General features: G+C 40.0%; 1 protein-coding gene across 5 annotated transcripts in view; it reads right to left on the bottom strand.

The window, feature by feature from the left end:
- Pikfyve (phosphoinositide kinase, FYVE-type zinc finger containing) overlaps positions 1 to 16,645 on the bottom strand; it is a 94,345-nt gene that overhangs the window by 58,877 nt on the left and 18,823 nt on the right. For all 5 annotated transcript variants that reach the window (XR_005092661.1, XM_028886712.2, XM_028886711.2 and 2 more), the window contains 4 exons: positions 15,711 to 15,800; positions 7,345 to 7,483; positions 2,938 to 3,095; positions 133 to 244 (listed from right to left, as the gene is read on the bottom strand). Coding sequence is in view for 4 of the 5 variants with exons in the window: in XM_028886712.2 (XP_028742545.1) it covers positions 133 to 244; positions 2,938 to 3,095; positions 7,345 to 7,483; positions 15,711 to 15,800 (499 nt within the window). In the remaining variant the exon portion in view is untranslated. The remainder of the gene's footprint in view (positions 1 to 132; positions 245 to 2,937; positions 3,096 to 7,344; positions 7,484 to 15,710; positions 15,801 to 16,645) is intronic.

The raw sequence follows: 16,645 nt of genomic DNA on the forward strand, positions 1-16,645 counted from the left end.
CTCCCTAGCACTGAGTCTGACAAGTATTAGTAACAGAGTCTTTAGGCGATTCAACTTTTTATTCCTACTGATAAAAACACAACTTCAAAACAAGCTACTACATTCTTATCAGCAGTAGCACTACCAAATTACCTGCAGTGGTCTATACAGCGCATACTCATCCCTGAAAAGCTGGTCATGATGACTGACACAATCCAACCAACGTCCGTCAACCATTGCTTGTCCAATTGCTATAGCTTGTGCCCTAAATCGAGACCAAGAAAACTGAAATTTTAAAAGGTCATACAGAGTAATGCATGTTGGGCACATGATAAAGCATCTCTCTCTCTCTCTCTCTTTTTCTTCATTTTCATTTCTAATCAAAGAGAAACTGTCAAATGGTCTGTAGATAAGGGGTAAGAAAGAACTAATTGAGACAAATGAAATTCCTCTAGGTACCAAAGCAAAGGAGAGCCTAGGGGTAAGGTAGCCCTAGAAACAAGCTTAAGCATGTGCTGAGTACACAATGCACTCACACCTATCCTTAACAAAGTAAAAAAGACTGAGAATGACATGGTTCCTACACGCAATCAGCTTACAGTCTCTATGAAAAGACAACACAAATATCATAGGTATGAATATATGAATGAAATGGATACAACACATTACAGTATATGACATTGGACACTTACAAAGCACTTAGCCAACACTATTTTGTCAATACCCACAGCTTATATACAACACTAAATCATTCCCCTGCATTGGAATTAAGAGGTCCAAGTCTCAAAGAGACTGAAAATTTTGACTAAAGACACAAGAGTTACAGCCAAATTAGGAAACAGAGGTTCCCAGTTTACAGCTACTTCTTTCTTGTTCCTTCTCAGTGAGAGGAGACTTATCTGAGCAAGTATCAAACACTAAGAGATAGCTTCACTTGAAAGGTGTAGTGGTTTGAATGAGAATGTTCCTGTGGTGATTTGAATAGGTATGGCCCCCACAGACCCATGTGAATGTCTGGCCCGCAGGGAGTGGTACTATTAGGAGGTGTAGCCTTGGTGGAGGAAGTGTGTCACTGTGGAGGCAGGCTTAGAGGGCTCATGTGTTCAAGCTACGGTACACAATCTCCTCCAGCTGCCTGCCAATCAAGATGTAGAACTCTCAGCTCCTTCTCCCTGCATGCTACCATGCTTCTTGCCATGATAATGGACTACACCTTGGAAAGCATAAGCCAGCCCCAATTAAATGTTTTTCTTTATGAGTTGCCATGATCACGGTGTCTCTTCGCAGCAACAGAACAATGACTGAGACAGTCCCATGTTACACTTGGTTCCCAGTTGGTGGTGGTGTTTGGTAAAACTCAGGAGATGAAGCTTTGCTGGAGGAATTACATTAATGGAGGCCACCTTTCAGGGTGAAAACCTCTCATCCTTCTACTGGGGTTCAAGATGTGACTCAGCATGCCACTCCTGTCACCATGCCTGCTGCCTGTTAGAATGCTACTATTGCTGGCCCAGTTGGGGTTTGGTTTTGTTTTGTTTTTGTTTTTGTCAACTGAAACAAGCTAGAGCCATTTGAAAAGAAAGAACCTTAATTGGGGAAATGCCCCCACTAGAGTGGCCTGTAGTCAAGCCTCTGGAGCACTTTTTTGATTAATGACTGATGTGGAAAGCCCCAGCACACTGCAGGTGGTCCCACCCCTTGGAGGTGGTAGTAGATGTGTAATAAAGGAGGCTGAGAAAGCCTCAGGGGCAGGCCAGGAAGCAGCATTCCTCCAAGGCTGCTGCTTTGGTTCCTGCCTCTGCACCCTGCCTTGAGTTCCTGCCCTGACTTCACTCGGTGATGGAGTGTGATCTGAGAGCTGTATGCTGGAAACAATCCCCTTCTCCCCAATTGCTTTTGGTCATGGTGCTATGCTTCGTTTTTAATTATTTCTTTCATTTTCTTGAGATTATATCATTTCTCCCTCCTCTTTCCTCCTCCAAGCCCTCCCATACACCCTCCTTGCTCTCTTCCAAATTCAAGACCGCCTTTTAAATTAATTGTTGTTACATATATGTATGGTGTTTTAACATAACACTAGAAACCCTAACTAAGATATCATCATTATGTACTCTAACCCTCTGTAACTTTAAGCCAAAATAAATTCTTTCTTCTGTAAATTTCCTTGGACTAGTATCATATCACAGCAACAGAAAGGTAGCTAACACAAAAAAAGCAGCAGATCCTGTCTGCCATTTGTTTTACATGTGATCTGTGAGACATATTAAGTCCCTCCAGACATAAGTTGTATGCTCAATTCTCAACCCAGGTTGCAATGTCTAGATTACAGAATAGACTCTAGCTTCATTTTCCCATCTGCATTGCTAGGGATCCACTTGAAGAATTACTGCATGCTCAGGGTGTTTGGTTCTGTGCATTTGTGTGCACAGGGGTGCTCACGTGGTGAAGGGAGTACTTAGAAGACAGAAACCAGCATGGAGTCTCTGTCTCAACTAATCACCTATCTTTTGAGATGGGTCTCTCACAGAACTTGGACTTCATCAATTCCACTTAGACCAGCTCACCAGCTGAACCTCTGGCCTCTGCCTCCCGCAGTGCACTGCTGCACCCAGTTTTTCCCATGGGGCTTTTCACCATGTTAGTCCTCCTTTTATAGCGTGCCTGTTCGGGAAGTCCAACTCAGGTCTTCAGACTTGGGAACAAGTGCCTTTACCCAAAGATTCATCTCACCAGCTGCCAGTCCTTGTTTTTAGTATGGTAAATTGTGACCCCAATCAGGTTGCCTGCAAACATTCTCATCAGATGCAGGAAGTTGAAGAGCTTGTTCCTCAAACCATCAGATCCCTAAAACAACACCCTAACTCACAAAAAGATACCCTTACATCTTCAAATATGCATCCTAATCATTAATAAAAATAAACTAATGAGTAATTTCAAAACATTTTAAAATTATAATACCTCGTAGCGATGTGTCCATTTCTGATTAGCCAGTTGACTAATTCCTTTCCTACGATGCAGTTGGGATGTGTTCTCAACCAGTAACGGTGATCCTGAAATTCCATCCCGCTGCTGTGATGGCAGATTTTTTTCCACAGATCCTTTAACTGAACACTGTCCTGGAATCACATCAAAAGCAATTAGTCATCCCCTAAAAGGGATGCAGGATAACCATTCAGATGCTTTCCTATGGTTCTGAAATCTCAAAAGGAATCTCAGTTTGGATTTCTTCACAGTAGCTAAGTGTGATAAGTTATTCAACATAAATGGCACATACATGGAAACAGCTTGAATTTGACTCATTAATTCCAAGAATAATTTTTTTCTCTTCAAAATGAAATATCCCAAGTGCTCCTTCTTTTTCACTAAGTGGCACATATTGCACGTCTCTTAGTTAAGTCAAGATAGACAAAGATGCTACTCAATTACACTAACCTCCACTCTATAGATTCTAGGAATCCTCCCATTATTCTCAACTGCACAGTAAATGCTTCTCAAGAAGTCTTTGTTGAATAATTTCCTACACAAGAAAACTTTGAATGAAGTTCATCAGCTGCAAGTTCAAAGCTAAACTTGAAAGGACAGATGTTGGAACAAGGTCTAAAAATGGAGTCAGGTGAGAATTCTGAGTGCTTGTGGGAAAATGCCAAGAAAACAAGTCTTGGGACCTTAGTTTTCTTTTTTTTTTTTTTTTTTTTTTTTTGGTTTTTCGAGACAGGGTTTCTCTGCGTAGCTTTGCGCCTTTCCTGGAGCTCACTTGGTAGCCCAGGCTGGCCTCGAACTCACAGAGATCCGCCTGGCTCTGCCTCCCGAGTGCTGGGATTAAAGGCGTGCGCCACCACCGCCCGGCCAACCTTAGTTTTCTTAAAACAGAATTGTTCTTGGAATGTGCTTTCATGCTTCTCCCAGGTGTAGGAGATAGAAGTGAGTTTACTTCAGACTATTCATTACAATTGGCTGTTGTTATTTATTTATATTCCTCTATGGAAAACCATGTTTTTGCCACATGAGGCTTGTCCTCTACATGTGGCTTGTCCTCAACATGAGGCTTGTCCTTCACATGTGGCTTACATTTGCTTGTTTATTTATTTACTTATTGGTTTTTTTTCGAGACAGGGTTTCGCTGTGTAGCTTTGCGCCTTTCCTGGAACTCACTCTGTAGCCCAGGCTGGCCTCAAACTCACAGAGATCCACCTGCCTCTGCCTCCCAAGTGCTGGGATTAAAGGCGTGGGCCACCACCGCCCAGCTGTAGCTTACATTTGTGATTGTACACTTTACTCATGTGACTCCTCTTAACCCTCAGAGTATAAATTGTCTGATGCTCTGGATAAAGTTGGCTATTACATGAGACTTCAGTCTGCCTCATTATCAGCTCCATTCTCCCAGGTCTACCGCCAACTTGAGAGGTAAAGAGGTGGCACTGGGAACAGGGACCTGAACTTGACTATGAGGTAAGAGGTCAGAGACCCTCACAGAGGGAGATGAGTGAGAATAATGGGGCAGAAACCAGGGAAGGTTTCTCTAGAAGGAAAGACAGCACTGGACAGTCCTTGAATATGATCTCGAGAGGCAAGAAAAGAACTGCAGCTATTTGAATCCAGACTAAAAACCATTTGTGCATCATGTAGATCCTTCGCCTTCTTTAAACTTACTCATTTTCCCCACTAAATTATCTCCTACAGGCATTATAGCACAAGAGGCTAAACCTTTGGAATGGATTTATTTATACCATAAGAGTCATAAAATACTAACTGCTTACCTTACTCTTCTTCCTTCCAATAATAAATCAGGGGAGAACCCAATGTCAGCAAGTACATGGATTTGACCCTTGCTGTATTATATTACCCTTAACTAACAATCAGTTTTTAAGAGCATTACAGAACTCCATGGATTTTCAACTTTCACTTGCAGATTACTATGGAGGATAGGAAATCATTATCCAGATGGTAAGCTATGGGATTTTCTTATACAAACTAAATGTGGTTACAAAATATGCCCAACATTCTCCCAGTCCAGAAGCAGATACTTATTTTATTGATGGTTCATCTAAAGGTATAGGAGATTCATGGTACAGATAGTCATTCATCTATTAATACTTTTTTACTTCTTTGACATCAGCCCAACAGGTGGAACTGACTGCTCTGATTCACCTAGCACAGTTAATTCATAAACCTTAAATATCATTTCAGGTTCCTGCTGTGGGATGGTCTGTAGGTCAAACTGCTCTGATTGGTCAACAAGTAAAACACTGATTGGTCAGTGGCCAGGCAGGAAGTAGGTGGGGCAAGGAGAGAGGAGAGTTCTGAGAAGTGGGAGGCTGAGGCAGAGAGACATTGCCAGCCGCCGCCATGACCAGCAGCATGTGAAGACATGGTAAGCCACCAGCCACGTGGCAAGGTATAGATTTATGGAAATGGATTAATTTAAGCTATAAAAACAGTAAGCAAGAAGCCTGCCATTATAAAAAAAGAAAAGGAGAAATGTGGTGGTATTCTAATTGTACTGAAATGTGATTTTAATTGTATGTTAATAAATAAAGTTGCCCAGGGGTCAGAGCTATTAGAGCCATAGACAGAGTGTAGCAGTGGTGGCGCATGCCTTTAATCCCATAGATCTCTGTGTGTTCAGGGATACAGCCAGCATTGGAGACATATGCCTTTAAGACCTGGGGGGCTATACATACAGTGACGAGGCAGTCACGTGTTTGTGTTTATAACCAATGAGAATGCAGAACAAAAGACTATGAAAAGACTTACACACAGGAAATAGCTCTCTTTCGGGAAGCTAGGAGCTCACAGGAGGAAGGGTAAGATTTTAGCTCTGAGCTCTGACCTCTTGGCTTTCTCTTTTACATTGGTTCTGTGTTTCTTATTTAATAAGATGGTTGGTTACATCTACAGATTCCGTTTTTGTTGTAGGATTATTTCCAGCAATAGAAACTGCTTTAACTTTGTGTTCACATTCTGTTATGCTTCCATTTCAATAAGAACTTCAACTTCTGGTTAATACCCATATACATTCATTGTTCATTTCTCATACGCATAATCTAACCTCCCTGCTCTTGCTGCAGAAGGAAATGGGCAGCTGATACATTAACCTGCCCTATTTCTATTTCTCAAGAAGAAAACTGGGAAGGGGTATACATCTGTCATTGCAGATGGATACACTGAAACTTCATGGATTCCTCTCCAGTTCCTCTGCCGGGTCATCAAGGATGCCAGTGGAAGGCAAGGAGCCAGTGGAAGTCACCAGAAAGATACAGCAGACTTGCAGTTAACGGGCAAAAGAAGATCTCGACCATATCATCAGAGGTCAAGTCTGCCCATGTGGGTCCAAATTAAGGCCCTAAGCATCATGGGAGAAGAACACAGAGCCCTATGTCACTTAACAGTCTCCTTCTGGTGAAGGTTTCTGCTTTGACCTGTGTGCATCTGCAGTGAGTGTCTCTGAACACATTACGTTCCTCATCCTCCTTTGCCACAACTCATAGATGAAGTTGATGGATCCAGAGGGATTAGATAGATTCAGCTCCTGTTATCTTTACTAATGACTCCATGCTTATTCTTGGACCTTGGGACCATCATAGACTCCTTCATTCAACTGAAGACAGGATTGCATTTAATTTTTCTTTGGGATTTAAATCACTTCCTATTTGCATAGGACATCATAATATTTGCATTCCTATTAAAAGGCAAATAAGAACTTATGTTCTACAAAGACCCAGAACTACTAATTATATGGGTCTCTTTTCAAGCTATTCTCTAGATTTTTCTGATCAATATAATAATGTAACCAATAGTACTGGACATAGCTTGGATCCCTGTTCTTGGTGGCAGAGTATTACACACATGCTAGATTTATCTACAACATCTCAAATCAGAACCATTCTAAATATCCTACTATTCAAAATTAAAAAGAGGCAGATGTCAGAACACTGACTGGCCAGAGGCTAGGCAGGAAGTATAGGTGGGACTAACAGGAGAAAAGAAAGAACAGGAAGGCAGAAAGAGTCACTGTCAGCCGCTGCCAGGACAAGCAGCATGTGAAGATGCCGGTAAGCCACGAGCCATGTGGCAAGTTTACTTGGTTGAGTCTGAGCAGCTGTGGGACTGGCAGGTGACAAAGATTTGTCCTGACCGTGGGCAAGGCAGGAAAACTCTAGCTACATACCTTTTTTTTTTTAAAGAACATCCCACTTAGCTCAAGTTTGCCTCAAATTCAAGATCCTCCTGCCTTGCCTTCCCAATACAGGTTTACAGGCATGCATTCCAAGCCCAGCTGACTGTATGTGTTTCTTTAAGAGATAAAAAGTCATCAATCTTTATGCTCAAAACTACCAAACAACAGGTTAGATACTGGACTAGTACCAGAAGAATTTTACGTTCATCCTCAGCCGTCTCTGTCCTAACATAGGTTCGGTTAGCCTGGGGACTGACAGATGTCTCATATGAAGGAACCATAGGAGAACCAGATCGATCCAGTGACAGATTAGTAATGCTGGCTGATCTAGAAATAAAACAAAAAGTGAAATCACAATTTTAAGTTCACCTGCAAACAGAGTTAAATGTAGTTCATACTTACATGTTTAGGTGCCGTTCCTAGAGGCACAATAAAAGTAGTTACAACGGCTATGCAGACTATCACTGAAGAAAAGTAGGAAAGGACACCAAAAACTATTGTTTGAATAAAACATTTTGAACGGTTATAAATACTATAGAAAAACAATTATACAGCTAGGATATTAGTATTTCAAAGGAAACACAAACTCTGCTTATAAAAAATACTGCAAATTCATTTTTCTAACTAAGAAAAATAAGAAACAACAACTATACACAATGACTTTGCATAGCTGTGTTAAAAGAACTATGGCCTGCATGCCAAATCCAGCCTGCCCCTGTTTTTATCTAGCCCAGGAATTAGAAGAATCGGTTTTATAGTTGAACATCCTGCAATGAATCTGATGATAGGAACACTAATCATGAACTTGAATGGTATGCCTCAAGAAAGAATTATTTTACTTCTCATTAGTAGGCCTGTATTTAAAATACTGTGTTCAATTAGTATTATATGAGCCAAGTAATGGTGGTGCATGCCTTTAACCCCAGCACTTGGGAGGCAGAAGCAGGAGGATCTCTGACTTCAAGGTCAGCCTGGTCTACAAAGTGTGTTCCATGACAGCCAGGGCTTCTCAGAGAAATCTTGTCCTGAAAACCAAAATACATATATTTATACAGCTATTTCTTCAGAAAAAAAGTAATAGGAAATGTGTTTCCTCTTGTTATGTAAGTATTCTCATATATATCTTTAACTTTGCCTCTGTGCAGTTATCATATGACTTATAAGTAGACTATCAATAACACCAAGCTTTTATTTATTTTTAATTTAATTCAAAGTTTAGTTATCATCTACAAGAAAGAAAATGAACTCTAACTTCAGCTTCCACAGAAAGGATGAAAAGAAACTTGACTTGACACTACATAACTCATTTCTGGGTAATCTAGACATTTCCTCACTTATCCCTCACACATTTTTGAAGTGGGTACTACTAGCTTCATTTTACAGGTTAGGAAGAAAAAAATTCAAGAACCGGGAGCTAGTGGGATGGATCAGTAGGTAGAGGTTTTTGCCACCAAACCTGATGACCCAAATTCAAGCGTTGGAACCCGCCGGGTAGAATGAGAATCTCCGTGTATCCTGTGGCAGGTGCACACACAGGCACGCGCGCATACACACACACACACACACACACACACACACACACACACAGAATAATAAATATATACATGGTAACATTTGGGGGGGGGGGTTGTTTGAGTTTTTCAAGACAGAGTTTCTCTGTTTGCCCTAGCTGTCCTGGAACTTGCTTTGTAAATCAGACTGGTCTCGAACTCAGAGATCTGCCTCCCCAGTGCTAGAATTAAAGGTATGCACCACCACTGCCCAGCTAAATGTAAAGCAATCTTTAATTCAAGAATGAGGTATAAAGAAACTTATCTAAAGTCTATATATATATATATATAAAGAAACTTATCTAAAGAGGTGACATTCAAATCATAGGTCTCAAAAGAAAATTCATCCTCTGTGCAGTATAAACACAAAAATATTTTAAAATAAGAAATCATTCACAGATTTAGCAGCGAGTCAGTTAATAATTATCAATTACTCACTTCCTGACATTTTCTTTCAGGAAAACTGTCACTATATCTTATTCAGTTATTTAAGTCTATTCCTCAGTGTGTGCATTCATCATGCTGCCTGATTCTCTAACGTTGCAGTAATTCCTGAATGTACTCTAATATAGTGGCATCAAGAACAAAAGAAAATTAGTTATTTCTGCTGTCAAAAGCACTAGTAAATATGCTGTGGCAAAGATGCTGACTAACTTTATTGTGACAGCATATACAGACTCAACTCTACCTGTCCTGAAGACCTTCATCAATGTTCGCATCCACCCAGAGCCCAGGGAGACACACAGAGCAGCAATGCTGTGACTGCACTGCCGACGAGGACAGCAACATATCTTACCTTTAAAACCTGCCTCTGCTCTATATTCCTCAGCTGCATTTCCCATCCCCAGTTCTTCCTTTTCTCTCTCTGATGACAAACAACCCACTGTGATGGTCTATTCTGGTCCCCAGGGTTGTTCTCAGTCTGATTCTCAATTTTAACACATCCTACCTAACACACCTGCTGTAGCTCCTCCCTCGCTCAACACCTTTTTTCACTTGCTGGCTTGTCTCTCACCTCACTAGCCTCTCCATCTCAGTCTCTCTTCAGTTCCTCTTCACTTCCACAATCTCAGGACTTGGTTCCATTTCCCCTCCTCTCGCTGTCCCGATGGGCTATATCATTGCTTTAAACCATTCACACGATGACAACACTAAGATTTCTATCTCTAGCCAGCACTTCTCCTCTAAACCCTTCTGTCTATTTGACATCTCTTTGGATAGCTATATCTAGATGGCATATCAAATTAAACAGGTCTAAAATCAAACTGTTAACATGCTCCCACCCTCCACTGAATTTCAATAAATGGCAATACTACACTTAAACTGCTCAGGTAAAAAAAAACCTTAGTCGTCTTAGATGTCCTTTCTGGTTTAGCCTACTACATTCTACTGACCAAAAACTCCTATTATACAGACCACCAAAACACACCTAGAGTGTGTCCTTCTCTCGACTGCTCATGTCCCCTTGCCCCACTTCTCCAGCTTGGACTGCTGATACTGTACCAGCTTCTACTCTTATGCCCTCCAATGGACTCACTAGAGAGAGGCCAGACTCCTTTTAAAACATAATAAATCAGAACATTAACAAGAGAAAAATTTTATAGAGTAAAATGTCACCTAATAATTATAGAAAGAGTGATTGAATTAGGAAAAAAATACCACCATTTTATAACCTTAGAACAATAGTCAGAAAGCTAAAACTACTGACTGAAACAATACAACCTCAAGGTATCCCTACGGATCTCTTCTAAATGACAAAGGAAAACCAGTAACTAAAGACAGAATCTTAGCAAAAACATAAGTCACTGCAACCAATGAGATAAATGAAACCATATCCATTCATTCTAGTAGGACAGAATGAAAGGACACAAAGCTTTATAGGATTCCTATCAAGGAAGGAAGGGAGAGAGAGAGGGAAGGAGAGAGGGAGGAAGGGAGGGAGGAAGGGAGGATAAAAATTACACCCTAAATCCAACCCAAGAAGCATTTGGCAAGTACAGGTCAATGGACATTCTACTAAACAATTGGCTTTCTCTTTACAAATCTAATATCAGGAAAATAAAGGAATTATTACATAGTAAAGCAGATCAAAAGAAATGACAATTAAAAGTAATGAATCAATCTAGACTAGCTCCCATCTTCTTTAATTATATCATGATCTCATATAGGATCATGTAACTGAATGTTGGGGTCCTGAAAAATCTGGCAAACATGAAAGATTTCTGAATGTGCAACAACCAAAAATTAATTCAAAATAAAACCTATAATGAATAAATCTTTTTATTCATCTTTTTAAAAAGAGAGTTCTTTAAAACACATCCAGGGCCGGGCAGTGGCGGCGCACGCCTTTAATCCCAGCACCCAGGAGGCAGAGGCAGGCGGATCTCTGTGAGTTCGAGGCCAGCCTGGGCTACCAAGTGAATCCCAGGAAAGGTGCAAAGCTACACAGAGAAACCCTGTCTCGAAAAAACAAAAACAAAAACAAAAACAAAAACAAAACAAAAAAAAAAAACCACATCCAGAGTCTGTGCAATCTTGATCGAGAGCAAAGCAAGTTATATTGCAGATGCTAACTCTAAAGATTGTAAAGGACAGCAAAACAATTTTTAAAAAAAATAGCAGTGAATACACTGTTATATTAAAGAAAACAAAAAGTGGAGAACTGACACTACCTGAGCTCAAGGCTTCTAACTATAAAACTACATTCATCAAGATTGTAAGACACTGGTAAACAAAAAGACAAACACGTCAATAAAACACAACAGAGTTCAAGAACAGACCCTCAAAATATATATAGTCAAATGACCTCTAACAAAGGAACAAAGGCAAAAAAAAAAAAAAAAAAAAAAAAAAAGCAAAGATGATTTTTTTCATTAGAAGATACTGGATCAAATGGATAAACACATACAAAAAGAAATATAAACAACATTATGCCAGTCACAAATAAATAAATAAAATAAATGAATGAATGAATGAATGAATAAAATGGATCACAAACCGAAATGTAAAATGCAAGACTACAAAACATACAGAAGATAATACAGGAACAAAGCTAGTTGACCTGGGATACAGTGATAGCTACTTAGATATAACACCAAAGGCACACTAGAATTAAAATTAAGTACCTATGCTCCATAACAACGTCAAAAAAATGAAAAGAGAAGCCATCATGAAAGAATATTTGCAAATGACACATTTTATAAAGAGTTTGTTTGTTTTTGTTTTTCGAGACAGGGTTTCTCTATGTCTGGCTGTCCTAGAACTCACTCTGTAGACCAGGCTGGCCTGGAACTCACAGAAACCTGCCTGCCTCTGCCTGGTACTGGTATTAAAAGCATGCACCACCACCACCACCTAACTAATAAAGAATTCTGATTCAAAATATATATAATATTAATTATATATATATAAACTTCTTTATATAAAATTCTATACATATAAACTCAACAGTGAAAGAAATGACCAATGTGATCATGAAATGGACTCCTCTACAAAGAAGATACATGCATGGTAAGTAAACAAATGAAAAGATGTTCAATTCATATCAGGAAATGGCAACTTTAAACAATGAGACACCACTACACACCTATTACAAGACACTGGCAACATCAATGCTGAAAATGGTTTGGAACAAGAGGAACTCTCGTGCACTGTCTGTGGAAATGCAAAATGGCAATACCAGTTTTGGAAGACAATTTGGTGATCCCTTACAAAATTAATCATCTTCTTTCTATATGATCCCACAATCATGCTTCTTGGTATTTACCCAAATCAACTTAAAACTACACAGAGCTGAGTATGGTGGTGTACAACTTTAATCTCAGCACTCAGTATGCATGAACAGGTGGAAATCTGTAAGTCCCAGGGAGAAACATAATGAGGTTCATTTCACAAATAAATAGATAAACAAATAAATAAATAAATGAATAAATAAATAAATAAATATTGCACACAGATGTTCACAGCCTTCTATATAACTGCCAAAACATGGAATCCACCAAGATACCTTTCAGAAGGTGTAGTCATATAAACTACAGCACATCTAGAAACTGGAATATTGCTTAGCAACAAAGAAAACTATGTAGTAAGCCATGAAAAATTACTGAGGAAACTTATATGTGTTTATATAAGTTTACACTTATATGTGTGCTGGGGGATGTCTTCCTGTATACTGTGAATATATATTGTTCCCATTGGTTAATAAATAAGCTGCTTTGGCCTATGGCAAGGCAGCTCAGAGGCAGGCAGGAAATTCAAGGAGAGAGACAGGAAAGAGAAAGGCAGAGTCTGGAGAAATGCCAACCTGCCGCCCAAGGAGCAACATGCCAGCAGACTGGTAAAGCCACAGAACACATGGCAAAACACAGATTAATAGGAATAGGTTAATTTAAGATATAAGAGCTAGCTAGCAAACAGCCTGCCACAGGCCATACAGTTTGTAAATAATATTGAGCCTCTGAATGATTATTTTATAAGCGGCTACGGGACTGTGGGGCTAGGCGGGACAGGAAAAAACTTTCGACTATATAAGTACACATTACTAACTGAAAGAAATCATTATTTGTATATATACATGATGTATGATTCCAAGTTTCTGCTCAATTTTGCTATGAAGCTAGAACTGCTATTAAAAAAAAAAACAAAAAAGAATTCTCAGCTGGGTATAAGCAGTTCATGCCTACAATCCCAGCACTCAGAGAGCTGAGCTAGGACTGTGATTAGGAACCAGCCTGGGCTACACAGGGAATCTGAGGCCAGCAAGATCCTGTCTCAAACATAAAAAACATTTTTCAAACCTATTAACTGAAAAATTAGAAAATGATGGACTACCTCCTGGAAGTCTAATTCCAGACGGGTTCCGTGACCTGGGGTGGATGTGTGAAGTCAGCACAGTGAAGCAAACCAGGACCACCTGTTTCAAAACTACTTGATTCATAGCCCTAATGTGAGAAACATAAGCCGTGTTGCAAGCACCAAAGGAAGTTTTCTAATTAGGCACACCTACAGGTAGAACAATGTACCCAGTTGGAAGATTTTGCGGCTAGTGTCATACAGAGTGAAAGAGAGCTTTGCCTCTAGCAGTTAATATTTAAATCTACGTTCTCACAATGAACTGATCAGTCAAGGCTGAATCAATTTATTCTTCATTCTGTGCTACTCTATCCCCTATGGGGGATATACCAGGTTTTCTCCTATTATCCTGTAAACCGTGCAACTTAAAAGCTTACCCTTAGTAGTTGGCACTGCTTATCTCCTTTTCTCATCTTCTTTTCCTGTCAATTTCCTACAGTACTGGCACAGCTATTAGAAGTGAGGGCACTGTGGATTTCTATGATACTGCTTCACTCCCTGCTCCTAGACTGTTCCCAGTAATTCCTGATAGTATCTATTTATTAGCATTTCTCCTAGACTCTTCTATTAAAATCATTCTCTCCAGAACAGTTATGAAAATTTGTAATACTATCTTAAACTACTTTAACTCTTTCAGGCTAGTCACAGGGTGCTGAGGGATGTCTTTATGTATGCTGTGAATATGTGTTGCTATGATTGGTTAATAAAGAAGCTGCTCTCGCCGGGTGGTGGTGGCACACGCCTTTAATTCCAGCACTCAGGAGGCAGAGCCAGGTGGATCTCTGTGAGTTCGAGGCCAGCCTGGGCTACCAAGTGAGTTCCAGGAAAGGCGCAAAGCTACACAGAGAAACCCTGTCTCGAAAAACAAAAACAAAAACAAAAAGAAGCTGCTCTAACCTATGGCGAATCAGGTTGTAGCCAGGCAGGAAATCCAAGAGAGAGACAGGAAGAAGAAAAGAGAGGCAAGAGAGATGCCAGCCTGCTGCCAAGGAACAACATGCCAGCACACCAGGAAGCCACAGAACACATGACAAAACATAGATGAATAGAAATGGGTTCATTTAAGATAGAAGAGCTGGCTAGCAAAAGGCCTGCCATAGCTCATACAGTTTGTAAATAATATTAAGCCTCTGAGTGAATATTTTATAAGCAGCTGCAGGGCTGCAGGACTGCAGGGCCGGGAGGGACCAGAGAAACCTTCCAACTACAACAGGGTGCATTGGAAAGGCAACATCCTGTTCTAAAAAGCCTGAATTATGGTCATACTTGAAACATCAAAGGCTTTACAGGCTGAATCAAACCCTCTATTTATTTTTAACATCGCCTCTGGCTCACCCAGAGGAGAGTCATCAGGGGGAAGTTTTCCTTTTGTAATAGCTATTTTATCCATAGCTCTGAGAAAGTAAAACTACAAACAGCCATCAATATGATTTGTATAAAGAAAGCAAGGAGAGCAGGTAGCACATATGTTCCTGGGGTCATGCTCAGAATTATGCAGCGAACTATCCATCAGTCTTGCCAATATGGATCAGATTCTCCAGGGCCTTGCCACAAAGAGAATTTGTCAATGCTATTCTCAGGCCTTGTCCTCCAAAAACATCACATGACTCCCAGCAATTACTCTTGGTTTCTTTAAAAGTGTGTATTATATAAAATGTATCAAAATAAATAAAATGTATGTCTTAATGGATATTTTAATGTCTTATGGACATTTGTTTCCCTGTTCTTGAAAGTCTTTTACAATTTTCAAATTTTACAAAGCATTTAAAAATTGTTTTAATTCCCATAGCCCCTCATCTGAGACCAGATCAAAAGGCCCTGGCCAATCATTCGTCCTGACACACTCTACTGCAGCACACAGCCCTCCTACACTCCTACCAGCTGTGCTCCCTCTTGAGCATCTGTCACTCCGCTTTCTTGACGCACCCCTGCACAGAAGGTCTACATGCCTCACTTTCTCATCCTTCAGGCCATCATAGTAAACGAGAAGACAGAAAACAGGTTCCACTATCTGAACTCACCAGAGAATAGCTGGAAGAGGAACTACCAAGCAAAGAAAGGGTTGCCTAACAGAGCTCTGATGCCATCTTTACATTTGTTCTCATTACTAGGGACAAAAACAGAAACCAGAGTAGCTTTTATTGGCGATTTACCTGTTTCGAGCAGGAGATTTCCCTGCATCCTCTTGAACAGATACAAGTCTCGTTGAAAGAGCACTATTTGAGGAGTCTGGATGAATCAAACTATAAAGAAAATGAAAATACTGGGATCATTTGGGGCTGCAATCAGGTGCTTCAAATTTTAAAGCAAATTAAGTATTTTTCCCTACAACAATGAGATTATACACAGTTCATTTTTGTCCTTACTTTATTTGAGGCAAAAAAAAAAAAGTGCAGTTTTGCTGGACAGTGGTGGCACACACCATTAACCCAGCACTCAGGATGCAGAGGCGGCCGTTCTGGTCTACAGAGCGAGTTCCAGGAAAGCCAGGGCTACACAGAGAAGTCCTGTCTCAAAAAACAAACAAACAAACAAAAGTACACAGTTTCACCTCTAGTATCAAAAATTGATAATGTTTTAAATGTACTGAATGTCAATAAAACCCCAAATCTGGTTGAACAGGGGATTTATAAAACTCATTTACACACCATACATAGAAGACGAAAAGTGATTTGTGTAAAAAATCTGTGTTCCAAAATTCTATTCTCAGTCCCCACAACTCCTAAGAAGAGCAGCAAAGAGTCAGACGAACCAAGGTCCAAGTACAGGGCCTATCTTAACTAGGTGTGTGGGCTCAGATTCACTCCTCAACCTTTCAGAACTTCAGCACCCACATCCGTCAAAAAAAGAAAGTCTTTCCTATGATGTGATGACAAAAGGAGAATGGAGCACAAAATTGTTAACAAAGAGTCGAAAACTCAAGTAGTACTACTCCATTTCTGAAGTCCAACTTCTGTCTCTCACGATGTGTTACTAAATCATACTTGCCAATTCTGAGATCACATAACTGGACCACACACAAATAATAAGTATTGCTAACCATAAATAATATAAAGAATACATAGCTTTTTTATTGTTTTAATAAATA

Source organism: Peromyscus leucopus, chromosome 13, assembly GCF_004664715.2.
Source record: "Peromyscus leucopus breed LL Stock chromosome 13, UCI_PerLeu_2.1, whole genome shotgun sequence".
Classification (NCBI taxonomy): Eukaryota; Metazoa; Chordata; class Mammalia; order Rodentia; family Cricetidae; genus Peromyscus; species Peromyscus leucopus.